General features: G+C 36.9%; 1 protein-coding gene across 3 annotated transcripts; it reads left to right on the top strand.

The window, feature by feature from the left end:
- The first annotated feature begins 367 nt into the window (after positions 1 to 367).
- LRIF1 (ligand dependent nuclear receptor interacting factor 1) lies at positions 368 to 17,115 on the top strand. 3 transcript variants are annotated; one of them, XM_025389277.1, is made up of 4 exons: positions 371 to 711; positions 11,538 to 13,038; positions 14,175 to 14,447; positions 15,891 to 17,115. In XM_025389277.1, exons 1-4 carry the CDS (start codon positions 644 to 646, stop codon positions 16,329 to 16,331), a joined length of 2,283 nt encoding a protein of 760 aa, XP_025245062.1. In that variant the 5' UTR covers positions 371 to 643; the 3' UTR covers positions 16,332 to 17,115. The 3 variants fall into 3 exon arrangements, with proteins under 3 accessions (XP_025245071.1, XP_025245062.1, XP_025245078.1); XM_025389286.1 differs by lacking the exon at positions 11,538 to 13,038 and having other exon boundaries at positions 368 to 711; XM_025389293.1 differs by lacking the exon at positions 371 to 711 and having other exon boundaries at positions 11,386 to 11,821.
- Positions 17,116 to 18,671: the final 1,556 nt, after the last annotated feature.

Here is an 18,671-nt window from a genome sequence, read left to right as displayed (position 1 = left end):
CGAGCACCGAAGCAGAAAATTTAAGATTGACCCCGGAAACATTTTATTTTGCGTAGGTGTCGGGAGCGCTTTCTTTTGCGATTTGTTCCTTGATCCGGAAGAAAAGATAGCAAATATCACTTGCCATTGGATTGAATCATAAGGGTTGGGCTTTAGCGAGCCAGTCACCTTGGCAAACGGACGTGACGACCCCGGAAGACGCCCGACCGAGCTTTTCTCCAGCTACCGGCTTCAGTGGGCGGGGCAGCAAGCCGGTCTGACGCAGTCTTCAGCACTGACCAGGCCCCGTTGGGGGCGGTGCCACCAAGGCCACGCCCCCTGCGCCTGCTCCGGCGGGGTCTGGAGTGTTGTCGTAGGCTCTGGGGGCGGAGACGCACGCCGATTCTCTCTGAGCGTAGGGCTGAGGGCGCAGTCCACCGCCAGGAGCCTTCCGGTTTCTGGGTGGCTGCGCGACCTCGCTCCGAAGCTTGGGGATACACCCTCTGGAGAGCCCGCTGTCGCCCTCCGTTAAGGTCGAACCCCTCACAGTTGCTGCGGGCAACTCCAGCCCAACATTCCCTCGCTTTGGTTCTCGCCCCATTGAGAAACTCGGCCCCACGCTTCCCACTTTCTTGGCTGAGGTGTCCCCTTTCTCCCCACTAAAATGTCAAATAACCTACGGAGGGTCTTCCTGAAACCCGCAGAGGAAAATTCAGGCAGCGCCTCGCGTTGGTAAGTACCGGTTTCGAATCCTCCCCACGCCTGCCCCCCTGTCCGTCTTTGGGATGTGGAGTCGGCCGTCGTTTCCGGACGCTGTGTAGTTTGAGAGGAGTTGGAGCCCGCAGAGTGCGCCACTCAGGCGGGAAGCGCTCGTCACCAGGGCGCTTAAAGCCCATAGAGCGCCTTCCTCTGGGAAATGTAAAACCTCTTTAGAGCCAGACACAGCCCCTCCCCGGCTCCGCGGGACTCCAGCGTCTCAAGTTTAATAGGCGGACGGAGTAGATCTCCACGGGAGATGAAAACCAAGATGGCCGACGCTCTTATGTGACTCAAACCTTCTGGAAGATTCTCACGCACACGCAGAAACGCAGCAGTCATCTCGGATTAGGAAGTGCAGCCCTGGTGGCGCTGGAACTTCAGTGAAAATAGTTACATTTTAATAGTGAGACAGAAAGGGTGTGTGATTGAAGAAAAATGGCTTTAGAACAAGGAGATTAAATATTTAAAATTTCAAGTAATAGCTTTATGTGAAGAGAGAGAAGTAAGAATGGAGAAATCCTCGTGTAAAGTCAATCCTTTTGAACAGCGTTTTGGGTTGTAATGAAGTGCCGTTTCATTGGCTATTTATATTTGGCATGAGGAGAGTCCAGTATTTCTAAGGAAGATATTCTTGTAAAGTTAGAAAATAGATGATCAGTATTTTAGTTTAGTTTTGTTTTTTTAATTGTATTAAGAGGAAATGAATCGGAAACAGAATGTCAGCTAAAGCAGAATGTTTTCACTTGTACTCTCACATGGTTAGTAGATTAAGTGATGAGGAAAAAATAGGGTCTGCAGACTCTAATAAGAAAATGAAGAACTAAGATGCAAAACTGGCCGAAGAGGATTTTCGTTTGAAGAAAATCAGGCTACCTGGGGTTAGTCTCAACTTTGCTAGTTAGCATTTGTGAGGCCAGGTACCTGTTTCCAGTCTGTAAATACTAGCACTTAGAAATATTTTAAATATTAGGAGAATGAAATAATGTAAAATACGTCATGTGGGAAAATAGTAAAGCACAATTTAAATGTTAGCTGTTACTATTATAAGCATACAACTTTAATTCTGCACAGATTTTAGCCCAGGAAGTAGTTTTGTTTAATTACAAATAGAAAACTTGATTGCAATAAAGACCGAAAGTAATGTTTGTTCCTTAAAAGCAGTATTATAAAAGGAAATGGTCACTAATAGTAATGAGCCAAAATTCTATTGAAGAACTGTCAAGAAAGAACCATTGTATTTCAAATCATAAAGAGCCATTTTGGTATACTTGTGTGTTTTTTTCTTTTCTTTCTTTTTTTTTTTAATTTTGTGGTGGAAGTTTGGGGGAAGGGGCAGAGAGTGCCCTGTGTAGATATTAAAAAGTAGAATTACTTTTTAATGATTAATTTCTGCTGCCTTATTTTAGTACCTGAATAATGACTTCTGACTTAGCTTAATTTATAGAAAATTTGTTTTACGATTGCATTTTTAAATACAAAAAGTAAGATAAACAACTGTGTGTGTGTGTGTGTGTGTGTGTGTGTGTGTGTACCCTTAACTCTGTTATCCAATTTCTAATCCTTTTGGGGATTTGGAGATTTTTAAATTACAATTACATTCATAAGTCATTTTGAGTTCATTAACTCATTGATTTATACGTCGTTTTTATTATCGTTGAATGTATTTATTTAAATCATTGCGGTTTTACATCATATATTTGGGACATTTACCAGATGACTTTCAGAAGCTTCGACATTTACTTTGGTTAATGGTTGCATATTTGATTCCATTCTGTTTTTAAGTAACAAAACATCCAAATATAATTTTGTAAATAATATTAACATCAGCCCTTTTAGTTTATTGGAAGCTTAGTTTTCTTATTTTTCTGGTAACATGTTTGATGGTACTAAATATTTATTTTTATAACTTAAGTGACTATGATTTTCTTCTTATTTGTAGCTTAATTTTTTCCTAAGTTACCGCTTACTAAAAATTTTTCAGTGGCATAATACAGAATTGTATATGGTTATATATTGTTTGAAGTATCTCTAATTCATCATAATTCAGCATAAAATGTAAAACCCAAATTTAATCTTAGAGTACAAAGGAAAAATCTGGAAGATATTTGTGATACTATGCATTTAATTTATGTTGATTTGGGTTTTATTATCAAATAACAAAGTAGGAGTCAGAATGCTGTAGTGGAAAGAACCTTTTAAGTCATAGAGACTTGGGTTCATATCCTAGCTTACCACTTACTATCAATACAGTTTAAACATTTGATGACAAAACATTCATTTAGTACCTACTATGTATGTGGTAGACTGTGCTAAATGGGAAGACTGATTAAATAAAAGCATATGGGCTGTTTCCAGGGAAAACCTTACAGTCATGGTGGAGGAGGAGGAAGATAGAGTTGATGTAGTAAAGGAAAAGAGTAGAGGAAGGGAGTTGGAGGAAAGATTCCAAGAACAGCTGAGTTGGGAAACATTAAGTATCAGCTATTCAGTTAAAGATGAATGCAGGATATACGTATGCAGAGAATTGGTAAATAAAGGACCTGTATGGTTTATGACTGATACTTGTTGCTTGATTCTGTACAAGTAGGATGGATAGATAGCTCTTAAGAGTTCTGTTTGCCCTGCTAAGAAAATTAGACTTCATCTACTGGAAATTGTTCAGAGTATTTTAAGAAAAAGACTGACATTGGTGTGCATTTTAGATAACTGCTGGCAGTGTGGATTTGAGGGTGAGTGATCTACATATAAGGATCCTATTTCAGTTGTCTTTTCAGAAATTCTGAGGGCCTGAACTAGCTGATGCAGTACCATAGGGGTTGAATTCAAAGAAATATAGAAGGGAAAACAGACCGACTTTGTTAATGAATCGGCAGGAAGAAAGGCGGATCAGTTATGATGCCAGTTTTCTGGATGGATATTGGTAAATTAACTGAGATGAGGCACACATCAAAAAAGCAGTCAGATATTTGGATATGAAACTCAGGCTGAGTCAGAGGCTGAGACTAGAGATTTGGGAAGCATCACGTTAGAGGTACTATAATGAAAGCCTGTGGTTATATATCCTACAATAATAAGAATTAAGACATCATGTGATTGACCATTGGCAGCTATCTTCCCATAACCATTTGTATCCAAACAGAGAGATAAACTTAAGTGTTCTCAGCAGGGGGTTTGGTTTGATTGGCATGATGATGCTTCATTGTCAGTTCAGTATGCATTTTGTTGTGTACAGTGTTTTATTATCTTTTGTGATTTGAGTGTGTCTGTGTGTGTGTGTGTGAGGGAGAGACAGACACATACTATACAGTCTAAATGAAATCTGTCATTAATCTCTCAGTTTATACATTTGAATTTTTTGGACCCTGTTATCATGGGGGTATGCTAAAGTAAATACAGAAAGTAGATAAGCTTTCTCAAGGGGAGTGTGTAATTCTAAGTAAGTTATTAAATATTTCTAAATCTCCATTTTCTCAAGTATAAAATGGGAATGGCAGTTCATAACTTGCTTGACTGTTTATTAGGATTAGAGTTAGTAACAACTGTTATATCTATCATGTACGCAATACATGGTACATATTATTGGATAGATAACTATGTTATGTACTTACATATATTATGTTCTGTATGTACATAATATTATGTCATAGATAATAAGATGGAAAAGGATTTCCTAGCAGTTGAAAAAAATGTATTTTGTAAAAATATCTATAAAATGTTCATCAGCCTTTAACATTTTTATTAGTCTATTTCTTTTTTTTTTTTTTTTTGAGACGGAGTCTCTTTATATGGCCCAGGCTGGAGTGCAGTGGCGCGATCTTGGCTCACTGCAAGTTCCGCCTCCCGGGTTCCCGTCATTCTCCTGCCTCAGCCTCCCGAGTAGCTGGTACTACAGGCTCCTGCCACCTCGCCCGGCTAGTTTTTTGTATTTTTTAGTAGAGACAGGGTTTCACCGTGTTAGCCAGGATGGTCTGGATCTCCTGACCTCGTGATCCGCCCGCCTCGGCCTCCCAAAGTGCTGGGATTACAGGCTTGAGCCACTGCTGCCGGCCTATTAGTCTATTTCTAATATGTGAATGCCTCATATCAATATTAGAATAGTAAAAAATGTCAGAAGTTATATAACATTACCAATATGTTTAATGTGCCTTTTTATTAAATTTCTCATTACTTTTTTTTTTTTTTTGAGATGGAGTCTTGCTCTGTCGCCAGGCTGGAGTGCAGTGCGCGATCTGGGCTCACTGCAACCTCCACCTCCCAGGTTCAAGTGATTCTCCTGCCTCAGCCTCCCAAGTACCTGGGACTACAGGCATGTGCCACCACACCTAGCTAATTTTTGTATTTTTAGTAGAGACGGGGTTTCACCATGTTGGCCAGGATGGTCTCCATCTCTAGACCTCGTGATCCGCCCGCCTGGGCCTCCTAAGGTGCTGGGATTGCAGGCATGAGCCACCACACCCCACCAAATTTCTCATTACATTTTTAAAAGACCTTACCTTACCTTATTCTCAGAGACCAACTGCATATTTTAATGGAAGATGACTAGTATGTTAACAGGCAGTCATTTTATTTACTTCTCCTAGTAAGCTTTATTTTCCCCTATTTAACAAACGAAGAAACAGATTCAAAGAGGTTAAGTAAATTTTCTAGTCAACTTGTAATTATAAGAACCAGAATTAGAAGCCCATAATCTTTCTAGTATGTTCCTCTTTTCTCTTTTAAAGTGTTAAACTGTATTATTTTTCAAATGTAGTTTCTCAGTTTGAACACCAGCTGGTTTAAAGTAATTACCTTAAAGTAATTAGGTGACCAAACTAGCAAATGGGATGCAGAATCTGGTTCTACTTTTAGTTCTGACATTAATCTGCAGAATATGATCTTTCAGAAAACAGAATCTTTGTAGGGTTTTAATTATTTAATCTCTTCAATGGAAGGCTCTTAGATATGAAAAACTGTATATTGATAGAAGGAGTACATGTTTCATCGTGAGTTATTACTTCTTAGCATTCTGCATTTCAGATTAATTTTTAGAACTCATTACATTTTGTTGCCAAGAAATCAAGGACTTTAAAAAATTATAGCTCATAGGATTCAATTCAGCTAACATTATTGTGTGCAATTTCCAGTTTCTGGATTAGATGTAGAGTATATCGATATGAATAGTATAATCTACCCTGCAGGAATTTATGGTTTGTAGTAGATTATGTGAATCTCACTGATAACACTGACATGAAAGAAGCTTAATTTTTCTTCCTTTTTTTTTTTTATCTTTTGGAGGAGAAATAGAGGAAAAGAGAGGGGAAAATGTAGTGATCAGATTGGAAAATAGCTCATACGATATAGTTTTTTTATAAAGCAGAAATACAGAGGTCATATAAAATACTATGCTTGGTATTGGAAGGATAATTGCAAAATAAATTATAAAGCCTCTCACCTTAAGGAGTTTCAATCTTATTGAATGAAACAATACTCATTTTTTAAAATTAGCTAACAGATTAAAGTCAATAAAGAAAGCATTATATAATTTCCAACATTAGCGGCATGAATGAGATAGCATTCGGAATTCCAAGTTGGAAAAAATTAAACTGGAGTGACTGGCAGATATTTTATGAAAAAGATAGAATTGGAAACTAATTTCATATTGTTGGAGAAGAAAAATAATAATACTTTGAGTAAATAGTGTAATGTACATGGCATATTTCAGAATAGCAAAGAGATCTCTCTGGTAAGAGCAGAGGTTTCACATTGAGAAGTTGTGGGTGGTATTGTTGTAGAGTTTGGTTGGAGCTAGATTGTAGATGATTTTTGTGTCCAGCTGAATTGGCAATGATGAATACTAAAACTTTGAACAGGAGGTAACAGGATGAAAACAATTTTAATCTACCTGAGATACATAATATTCAATAGTGGCTGCAATCAGAAAAACTAAACATCAGCAAAATACTGTAGGGATGAGAATGATGAGTGCTAGACACATCTGATGAGGATCTCATGTAGATGGTGGAAGTCACAATGATGAAGAAAGAAAAGATGGATGAAATGAGTTAAAAAGAAAACCTTATAGACTTGATGATTCAGTATGCATCTATTAAATGTTTACCTTTTGTAATCACATGTGCAAAGTTCTGTGGATGAATTTAAATAAAAATGATGATAAAGACAAATCAGCAATGACTAGGTGATTTAAAACCTATATGATGTGAAAAATACTGGTGCTGCCATATGATTGAATGGTAGGAGAGACTACTAGTTTTCAGTAGAGTAATTTTGACTTCCTGGGTTTAAAGTGATAGTATTAAAATGTTTGGTAAGACATCACAAATCCAGAACTGATGTCAATTCCAGTAGGGGACAGGAATAAAAGGATATAACTATGGGAGTCATTATTCCAAAGAAGATAGTTGAAAATAGTTGAAGCCATGAGAATTGTTGCAGTCTTTAAGGAAGAATGTCTTGAAGGAGAAAAACAGGATCAAGAATTGTACTTTGTGGTTTGTGGAATAGTTACAGGAGAATGCTAAGAATGCAGAAAATGAGTAAGGGAACATTAAGAAAGTCAAGAGAAACAGAAATTGTACACAGTGGAAACCATGATAGGAAAGAGGATCAATATGGAGGGATAATTAGTTGCAACAGAGAGTACCTAGGGAATGAAGATAAAGACATATTTAACTGTGAGAACATATGTGGTAATCTTTGAGAATGAAGTTTTAGTAGAATAATAGGAAAGAAAATAGACTACAGAAGAAAGTAGGCTTCAAGATAACTTTCTGGCATATCACTTAATTGCGACTTGTTAACACCATCTACGAACTTGGCACTTAGTTCACCATCTTCCCTGTAATCCTATGTGATTTCAGTATCCGTATGGATAATCTCTTTGTCACCTCGTCTTTATTACAGAGATCTTTTCCCCCAGTGATCTTATTCTCTGTTCTGCTGCACCTACTTTTGTAGTCCTTATTCTTAGATGAAATTGCTGCATCTACAAAATTGTTACACGCATCCGGTTTTCTAAATGCCAGTTCCTGTATTTCTAGCTGACTTGTTTAACTGTTCCTACTTTAACTGTTAACTTTATCTGGCCCTAAAGACCAATAATCCCTTTATTTTATCCCTATACTTTAGCCTTTTATTCTCTCATTTTCTTCCTATCCAGTTTAGATTCTGTGTTTCATTTTAATAACTCTTATCAATACTTTAAATTCTTTTGCTCTTCTTTGATTTTTGTTGCACCTTCCTAATGCCACCCCAACCCTGGATGAACTCGATATGCTTTCTCTTTATCTGTGCTTGGTGTGACAAGGAAAGCCTCGAGTACAGATTAGTACCACTATAAATTCATAACCACTAGCTGTCTCCCCATGCCATCAATACATCCTGGCAACTCTAATATCTTCTGTGGTCAGTTTACTCCCTCACGAAGACTGTTTCAGATCTTTGATTCTCCTCAAATCTTTTCCATATTTTTGCTCTTACTTTTAGCAGATGATGTCATGTGATTTTTCATAAAGAAAATAAAACCCTTTAAATGAGAATTACCTCAGCCTTCTAACCCCAAAATTGTATGCTTACTTGAAAATGCACCTAACCTCTCCTCCAGTGTTCCAATGGAGGGAGATAGGACTCCAGCTCTCTTTAAGGTTCAGTCCCTCCACCTGTCTCTCTGGTTTCCATTTCCTACCTCCTTCTCATTGTGTATCCCTTTTGTTCCTTTATCACCAGTTTCTTCCCTTAACTGGCTCACTTGAGTATTTACATTTGTTCTGGTTTATCTAACCTTAAACAAAGAAAAAGGAAAGATCCCTTCTTTGATACCATTTATTCCTGTAACTTCCTGCCAGTCTTTCTCTTCCCCTTGACAGTCAAAGTTTAGAAAGAGTTGTCTACTTCCTTTCTTCATATCCACTCCTCAGCAACTTCTTTCCCCTACCACACTGCTCTTACTAAAGCCATCAGTGATCTTCACAGCACTATTTCAGGTGTGCATTTTTAATCCTCATCCTATTTGGCATCTCAGAAACTTTTAGTATAATTGCCCAATTTTCTTAAAATCCTCTCTTCCTTTGGCTTAACATTGCATCAGAAGCAATGGTTTTCTTCCTACAACTCTAAGAATAATGGAAAGCCACTGCAATGTTTTGAGCAGGGAAAGATCAGTTTTAGTGTGCTGAGTAAATTGAAAAGTAGAAGATACGATTGAAGAAAAAAATCAGTCATGAAGCTATTGTAGTATTCTAAGCCAGAGAGGATGTTTGCTTGGAGTAGAGTGGTAACAGTTGATTTAGAGAGAATTGAACAGATCAAAGGAAATTTAGGAGACAATATCAACAGGATTTTGTGATCACTGAGTATAGAGAATAAGAAAGGAGCATTTACCTATTCTGACTTAAGGCATCTAAGGTAGATGAGATGCTATTTAGCAAAGAAAACCCTGCAGAAGATGGAATTTGGGGGATTAGGATGGGAAGAGATCTGGCCATGTTGAATTTTAGGAATGTTTGAGATTCTGAATGAAAATGTTAAAAGGGAATTTGGATGTATAAGCCTACATTTCAAAGAAGCCACAGATAGAAATATTGAAATTGTTGACATGTAAGCGATAATTTAATTGAAGTTATGAATTGAGAAGAAAGCATCTAAGGAAAGAGTACAGAATAGGAAGAGAAGGATTCTTTCTAAGCTTTGGTAAACTCCCAACATTTGAAAGTCAATTCAAAAGTATGAGTTGGCAAAAAGACTGAGGAGCCACTACAGAGGCTACTGTTACTCTTTTGATTTTTAAAAATCAATTAAAATATAAGAATCCACAAAAACAGAGTGGGCCAGATTAGGCCCAGAGACTACAGCTTACTGATCGTTTTTTCCTAATGAACCTGGTGCTTAAATTATAACAGACACTTGGTAACTTTTTGTGTAATGACTTAATATTGAATATGTCCTTATCCAGGTCAAATGTGCTTTTCTTGTGGTGCAGGGAGGTAATAAAGGTAGATTTTTCCTCTTAAAGCCCTGAAAGCAAGAATTCATCCTTTTCTTAGGGGTTATTCTCTTTAGAAGTTAACTTTTAATTTATTAAAAGTCAGTGTATGACCAGCCTGGGCAACATAGCAAAATGCTTTGCCTCTATAAAAAAATACAAAAATTAGCTGGGTTTGGTGGCGTGCATCTGTAGTCTCAGCTACTTGAGAAGCTGAGGTAGAAGGATGGTTTGAGCCCAGGAGGCAGAGATTGCAGTGAGCCAAGATTGTATACCTACACTCCAGTCTGGATGACAGAGCCGGGCCCTGTCTCAACAACAACAACAACAAAAGGTCAATGTAATATTTTGACCCACTCTCAAGTGTCCAAAAGACAGTTTTACATTTTTGTAAGGATATAATAATGTTATTCGTGCTGCAAAAAGGTAAACCAACATTTCTACGGATACATAGAATTTTGGGTATTAATTTTTATTAATACCTGAGAGTTTTAAAAACATACCTTTATACTTTTGAGAATCCTAATTATTATCATTATTATTTGCCCTTGAACTTTTTTATTTATTTGATCTTAGTTATCTAAGACCATGCTAGGTCTATGGGATATGGACACTGCACTCATATTGCTAGAATTTAACATGAGAGACAGTCTATAGACAAACGTGTTAATATATGATGACAATCTATGATATACACCATGAAGGAAGCTAACAAGCATGATGTTATAGATTAATTATGAAGGAAGGACAAGGATAAAATGGTCAGAAAATGTATCTCTTGAGAAATATCATTTATGCCAAGACTTGAGCTATGTGAAGAGTTGAGTTGGGTGAGGAGTACCTAGGTAGAGTGATAGTATGTGTGATGGCCCTGAATCCCATGAAAGCTCAATATTTCCCAGGAGCTGAAAGATGTTTTAGATATAAATAAGGTAAGGTATCTACATTCAAGTAATCTCCAAATAAGTAATTATGCAAACAGAGATTAGTATATATTGACTTTTCTTAAAATTAGACAATCCGTACTAAGAAATAACTCAAGGCATGGGGGGTCAGAATTGATTCAGTTAAAAAAAAATGATTTCCAGTCTTTTCCACATTGATTGAAAATCATTCAGCTGAAATTGCAGTGGTATTACATGTATGGGTTGATAGGTGATTGACAATTGACTAATATAAATAATTGCTATACCAAGGACTATTTAGTGGTAAACCTTAAATATGCTGAAACAGTAATCAGAAGAAAATGATTCCTACATAAATAGTTCAGTGAAGTCTATACTACAAAAATGTGGCAAACTAAGGTAACACCATGAGAGATAGCTTAGGCAAAAGAAGAATGGCTGGCAGAACTTGTGAGTTATTGAAGGAAGAAGACAGAACAGATTGAGGGGGAAAAGATTGAGAGAAATGGAATAAGAATAAAGGGAGAGGGAATGAGAATCTTCAGTGAGAGTAGAGGAGGAGGACAAGAGGAAAGAATTCAGGGAAAGGGAGAAGGGAAGATGCTAATATTTTTAAGAGGAGCTTACTTTAGTAGCATAATTTTATATAGGGCAAAACCTTAGAAATGTCTACTTTTAGTCTTAGGAATAAATGTTGTTATCTCATACCCATTGCCTAATATAAGAAGCTGACTATAGCATTATCTCTTCTACTTCAAAATACTTGTTTTGCAGTCTTTCACTTTAAAAACTCAAAATGGAAGATTATATACTTTATATTTTAATATTTAAAAATAATATTTACAAATATATATTTTAAAATAAAATGTATATACCATGTAGTATGTTTGTATTTATTTACTCAATGTTCTTTTAAGTGTTTCAGGCTGCATGTACCAAGTAGTTCAGACGATTGGCTCGGATGGAAAAAATCTTCTGCAATTACTTCCAATTCCTAAGTCTTCTGGAAATCTTATACCACTAGTTCAATCTTCAGTCATGTCTGATGCTTTGAAAGGGAATACAGGAAAACCAGTTCAAGTTACTTTTCAGACTCAGATTTCCAGCTCTTCCACAAGCGCATCTGTTCAATTGCCCATTTTTCAGCCAGCCAGTTCTTCAAACTATTTTCTTACAAGAACAGTAGATACATCAGAAAAAGGTAGAGTTACTTCTGTGGGAACTGGAAATTTTTCTTCATCAGTTTCTAAAGTTCAGAGTCATGGTGTGAAAATTGATGGACTCACCATGCAAACATTTGCTGTTCCTCCCTCAACACAAAAAGACTCATCTTTTATTGTAGTTAATACCCAGAGTCTTCCAGTGACTGTGAAGTCTCCAGTTTTGCCTTCTGGGCATCATTTACAGATTCCAGCCCATGCTGAAGTGAAATCTGTACCAGCGTCATCATTGCCTCCTTCAGTGCAGCAAAAAATACTTGCAACTGCCACCACCAGTACCTCAGGAATGGTTGAGGCCTCCCAAATGCCAACTGTTATTTATGTATCTCCTGTAAATACAGTGAAAAATGTAGTTACCAAGAACTTTCAAAACATTTACCCAAAACCTGTTACAGAAATAGCAAAGCCAGTAATACTAAATACCACACAAATTCCAAAGAATGTTGCTACAGAGACACAATTGAAAGGTGGTCAGCATTCTCAAGCAGCTCCAGTGAAATGGATTTTCCAAGATAATCTACAACCTTTTACGCCATCTCTTGTTCCTGTTAAGTCTTCAAATAATGTGGCTTCAAAGATTTTAAAAACTTTCGTAGATAGGAAAAATTTGGGAGATAATACTATAAATATGCCATCATTGAGTACCATCGATCGTAGTGGGACACAATCCAAAAATATGCCTATTAAAGATAATGCTTTGGTTATGTTTAATGGGAAAGTCTATCTGTTGGCTAAAAAGGGGACAGATGTTCTGCCATCACAAATTGACAAACAGAATTCTGTTTCTCCTGATACTCCAGTAAGAAAAGACACGTTACAGATAGTGAGTTCAAGTCCAGTCACAGAAATATCCAGAGAGGTTGTAAATATTGTTTTGGCTAAAAGTAAATCTTCCCAGATGGAGACAAAATCACTTTCCAATACCCAGCTTGCTTCCATGGCCAATCTAAGGGCAGAGAAGAATAAAGTGGAGAAACCATCTCCTTCTACCACAAATCCACATATGAACCAATTCAGTAACTACTTAAAACAGAGTAAGACTTTATTCACAAATCCAATCTTTCCAGATGGATTTAGTACAGGACACAATGCCCCCAGAAAAGGAAGTATCCTCCAGAGCATAGAGAAAATAAGTTCCTCTGTTGATGCAACAACTGTTACTTCACAACAGTGTGTTTTCAGAGACCAAGAACCAAAGGTAATTTTCCCATGTCAGGGTGCTCTTTTTATATATCTATATAGAAAAGTTTGTTTTCTTAATTCTCAAAGTTATCTATGATACGTCTTTCCCCCACTGCCAACCCTATCACACACAGACTGTACACATATGAGTATTTAATTTCAAAACTTCCATCTGAGCAAATTTGAGGAGGAGTACAATTGGGTACAATCTTGTACAAAGGAGTACAATCTTTCTCTTGAATCACTTGGCATGCCAAATCTTTAAAACAAAAAAATCACAGAGCAAAAAAGTTTAGAAGAGTTGGGGAAGGATAATGTGAATTCAAAGCTTAGTGAAAATGTGTGAGTATATGTATATACATACATGTATGTATGTATGTTCATATATAATAGCCTTTTTAGTATATGAGGAGATCAGTATGCATGTAAAAGAGTTGGTTTCGGGGTTTTGTGGGGTTTTTTTTGTGGTGGTGGTATACCATGGAAAAGGTGAGACAGGGCTAATCAATACCTTTCAGTAATTTGTGGAAATAAGATTTTATCAGCATATTTGATGAGTTTATTTTTTGGTAGACAAATTTCATTTTTCTTTTTATTAGCTCTTTGTGACTCCTCAGCCAGTTACCAAACATGCCCACATAGTTACCTTTATGTTCGACTTAAGGTTTGTCTGTCTGTGTGCTTACTAGATATTTGTACCCACCTTTTCCTTGCTTACTTGGAGGTCTACTCAATAATGTCAGCATTTCTCCCCTTCAGAATTCATTGAACTCCAGAGATGTAAGGAGGTAAATTCTGATTGTTAAATACAAGATTGATTAAAGCCATGTGTGACTTTCCAGAAGACTACAATTTCTAAATAATGTCATATATGTTATTTTAATGTTGTCATTAGTCTGTATTCTCATTTCAGTTGTTTTAGAGTTGACTACTTATTACCTTTCTAGTTCAACAAATTAATTGAGAAATTGTAGGAGGGGAATGTTTTATTCAGTTTTTTGAGTGTGGGTGGTAAGGCAAGGATAATACAAACCAATCATAAAGCATGATGTGTTCTTTTATGTAAGATGAAATAATCACTTACTGCTTGTTTAATAAAGTAACTTGAATAATTAGCAGTATTGTTTGTGTGTTTTCTTTTCCTAATTCCAGAACCATAATGAGATGGCATCAACATCAGATAAAGGTGCCCAAGGAAGAAATGACAAGAAAGATTCCCACGGAAGAAGTAATAAGGCATCACATCTGAAGAGTGATGCTGAATTTAAAAAGATATTTGGCCTTACTAAAGATTTGAGAGTGTGCCTTACTCGAATTCCTGACCGTTTGACCTCTGGAGAAGGTTTTGATTCCTTTAGCAGTTTGGTAAACAGTGGCACTTACAAAGAGACAGAGTTTATGGTGAAGGAAGGAGAGAGAAAACAGGTAGGTAATACATTTTAATGTGCTCTTCATAGGTACTACAAATGATACATGAATATTAATTTTCTTGATTTGGTTTTAACCCTTGTGCTTTAGTATAAATGACGGCTGTTACTGGTTTTGCAAATACATAGTACCAAAACGATATTTAAAACAACCCGGCCCCAGCACTTTGAGAGGCTGAGGCAGGTGGATCACCTGAGGTCAGGAGTACAAGAGCAGCCTGACCAACGTGGTGAAACCCCGTCTCTACTAAAAATATAAAAATTAGCTGGGCATGGTGGCGGGTGCCTGTAATCCCAGCTACTCAAGAGGCTGAGGCAGGAGAATCGCTTGAACCCGGAAGGCGGAGGTTGCAGTGAGCCGAGATCGCATCATTGCACTCCAGGCCAGGCGACAGGGCAAGACTCCATCTCAAAAAAAAAGAACCAGGCCGGGCGCCGTGGCTCATGCCTGTAATCCCAGCACTTTGGGAGGCCGAGGTGGGCAGATCACGAGGTCAAGAGATCGAGACCATCCTGGCCAACATGGTGAAACCCCATCTGTACTAAAAATACAAAAAATAGCTGGATGAGGTAGCGCACGCTTGTAGTCTCAACTACTCGCGAAGCTGAGGGCAGGAGAATCGCTTGAACCTGAAAGGCGGAGGTTGCAGTGAACTGAGATGGTGTCACTGCACTCCAGTCTGGCAACAGAAGGAAACTCCCGTCTCCAAAAAAAAAAAAAAATTTACATGTTTATATATATATATACACACACACACACACACACACGCACAGGTAAAAATGCATCCCAGTTAAAGATGTGTTTTAATTGTTTTTATTCACCAGCGACATTTTTTTTTCCATTGTGTTACAAGAAAATGGCCATAGCTTTTTAACTAGTCATTCTACTTTGAGAACGCTTATATAAATGAAATAATTCAAATGTAGTGGAAGCATGCATATGTTCTTAATACTAACCTTTTAAGCAACTCATATAGCTAATAATGATGAAATGTCTATAACTTTGTCTACTGTTATAGTTTGACTTATGAATATGTCATTATCATGTAATATTCTGAAATTTAGATCAGAGACTAGTAAACCTTTTCTAATGAAAATCCTCCACATGTGCCTGCTGTGCAAAGGAACGGAAAAAAACTAAATCACTTGTATATCTCAGGCAGTTTACAAGTGCTATTTATTTCTATGGTAGGTCAGTATGGCTTCTAATACTTGAGCAAGAAAATGTGAATTAGGCAATTTCTTCTTACTGAATGTGATTAAGACATTTTGGTACCATACAGTGGGAAATATTTCTTTCTTGCTGTAGTTGTCTTCCATAAATTTTGTTAATTGTAATAGCTAAATATTTGTTTCTGCAGACGTTGTTAAACTTGATAGTGCCCCGTGCATTTAGCAATAACATTTTGTTTTTGTTTTGGAATGTTATTTGATATTGCAGCAGAATTTTGATACGAAAAGAAAAGCAAAAACTATTAAGAAGATGGATCACATAAAGAAGAGAAAAACAGAGAATGCTTATAACACAATCATAAATGGGGAAGCTAATGTCAACAGTTCCCAACCTCTAAGCAGTATTTTACCAACTTCAGATGTGTCACAACATAACATTCTCACGAGTCACAGCAAAACCAGACAAGAAAAGAGAACTGAGATAGAATACTATACCTATGAGAGGCAAGAGAAAGGCACATTGAATTCAGATGCAGCTTATGAACAAAGTCATTTCTTCAATAAAAATTATACCGAGGATATTTTCCCAGTGACACCACCAGAGTTAGAAGAAACCATTCGAGATGAAAAAATAAGAAGACTTAAGCAGGTGCTGAGAGAGAAAGAAGCAGCTCTTGAAGAAATGCGTAAGAAGATGCACCAAAAATAAAATCTCCTGTACTTAAAGACTTCAATGAAATAGCTGTTTTTTAAAATATACTTCCACATTAATAAGTTAATTGTAGATGTGTTCTGAAAGTGTCTTTGAATACGAAACTTGTTTTTTCATCAGTTAATTATATAACTTTATTTAAGGAATACAGAAAAGGTTGATTCACATATAACTTGTGAATAATTTACATGGGGTATCTATACCTTTGTCTTAGATACCTTTTTTTGGAAGGATAAATTTTATATTTTTCTATTATTTTAACTAGAATTCTGCAAGTTTGAATATTTGGGCAGGGTTTTTCTTATTGTTTGTATCTTTACCTAAATTGCTCAGGCGTTATTACAGCAGTAGATAATGACTGTGTATTACTGAAATTTTACAATCCAAGAGAGGAAATCAGCTCCAAAGTTAGCTTTTCCAATGGATTTGTATATGTACTTGCTTGATCTCTTTACCCTTAAAATGATGATACCTTGTATTCACCATTTTTTTTTTTAATGCCATGAATATGTATTATGGCAACATTATTTAAACATTGAAACATTTCTCAAGAATGAGCAACATTTGTTTTGTAACTTTACAATGTAATTTTATATAATCCAAAGTGTATTTTAGAATTCTGGCTATTTGATGTTTTGTTTGCTTATAGTGATGTGTTGTTCCCAGGCAAATGCTCCTTTTTTTTTTTTTAATATGTACATATGTTACTGAGATTGTGTAAAAAGTAGATCCTGAACAGTTGTCACGTTTAACATTTCTTAAACTGTAAAAGTATATTTTCTCTGTCTGGTTAATCTTTAATTTGGGAAGGTTTGGGAATGGTGTAGGCATAGGGATTAAGAGATGGGGAGTTAGCTGAACGTGGTGTGTGTTTGTAGTCCCAGCTGCCCAGGAGTCTGAGGAGGGGGAGAATTGCTTGAGCCTAGGAGTTTGAGGCCAGTCTGGGCAGCACAGCGAGACTCTGTCTCTTAAAGAGAGAGAGGAGGAGGAGAATAAGGTTAATAAAAAATGATCGGGTCAGGCGTAGTGGCTCACACCTGTAATCCCAGCACTTTGGGAAGCCAAGGCGGACGGATCATCTGAGGTCAGGAGTTTGAGACAAGCCTGGCCAACATGGCGAAACCCTATCTCTGCTAAAAACACAAATATTGGTCGGGCACAGTGGCGGGCACCTGTAATCCCAACCACTCAGGAGGCTGAGGCAGGAGAATCACTTGAACCTGGGAGGTGGAGGTTGCAGTGAGCAAAGATTGTGCCACCACTGCACTACAGCCCGGACGACAGAGCCAGACTCCATCTCAAAAAAAAAAAAAAAAAAAAATCTCTGGAAGTAAAAGAGGTTAAATAAAAAAAAAAAAACTGTGCAATGGCAACAAAAGAGAATAGTAAATCAGAAAGTACCATAAAGAAGTGAAACAAATATATACATCAGCTAGATTTTGCTGCTTTTGATTTTATTAACAGCTGTTTTGTGATATAATTCATGTACTGTAAAATCCAGCTTTTTAAAGTATACAGTTCACTGGTTTTTATTATGTTTACAGAGTTGTACAACCATCAACACTATAATTTTAGAACATTTTCAAAATGTTCAAAACATCCCCAAACCAACCTTATACCCATTAGCAGTCATTCCCCATCACCTCTCCATCTGCCATAGGCAAGCACTAAAAAGCTTTCTGTCTTTATGGAATTGCCTGTTATGAACATTTCATATATATGGAATCATACAATATGTTTTTCTTTGTGATAGGTGTTTTTTACTTCGTCTAATGTTTTCTAGATTTATCAATGTTGTAGCATTTATCAGCACTTCATTATTTATTGCTGAATAATATTCCATCATGGATATACCACACTTTATCCATTCATTTGTTATGAACGTTTGGATTGTTTCCACTTTTGGCAGCTACAAATAATGTTGCTGTGTATATTTGTGTACAAGGTTTTTTAGTATATGTTTTCAGTTCTCTTGGGTATATACCTAGGACTGTAATTGCTGGGTCATACAATAACTGTGTTTATGTTTTGAGGAACTGCTAAACTATTTCAGTCATGTTTTACTGTCCCCACACCACATAAACATATTGTCAAGGTCACCAGTGACTTCCATATTACTAGATTCGGTAGTCAATTGTCAGTCTTCTTGATTTATCAGCAGAATGTAATTTGATGAATCATCACTTCTTTTGAAAAATGTTTAGTATCTGTCATAGAAACAGTGCAAATGTATTGTAGAAAATTAGAAAATATAGGCCAGGTGCAGTGGCTCACACCTGTAATCCCAGCACTTTGGGAAGCCGAGGCGGGCGGATCACCTGAGGTAAGGAGTTTGAG

Source organism: Theropithecus gelada, chromosome 1, assembly GCF_003255815.1.
Source record: "Theropithecus gelada isolate Dixy chromosome 1, Tgel_1.0, whole genome shotgun sequence".
In the NCBI taxonomy this organism is placed as follows: Eukaryota; Metazoa; Chordata; class Mammalia; order Primates; family Cercopithecidae; genus Theropithecus; species Theropithecus gelada.
The sequence above is the reverse complement of the archived record's forward strand: the minus strand, read 5'-3'. Positions and strand labels throughout refer to the sequence as shown.

Excerpts from the sequence above, each read along its gene's own strand:
- LRIF1 (XM_025389277.1), top strand. The coding sequence starts at position 644 with ATGTCAAATAACCTACGGAGGGTCTTCCTGAAACCCGCAGAGGAAAAT. Across the intron at positions 13,039-14,174 it reads TCAGAGACCAAGAACCAAAG|AACCATAATGAGATGGCATC; the intron begins GTAATTTTCCCA and ends TCCTAATTCCAG. Across the intron at positions 14,448-15,890 it reads AGGAAGGAGAGAGAAAACAG|CAGAATTTTGATACGAAAAG; the intron begins GTAGGTAATACA and ends TTGATATTGCAG.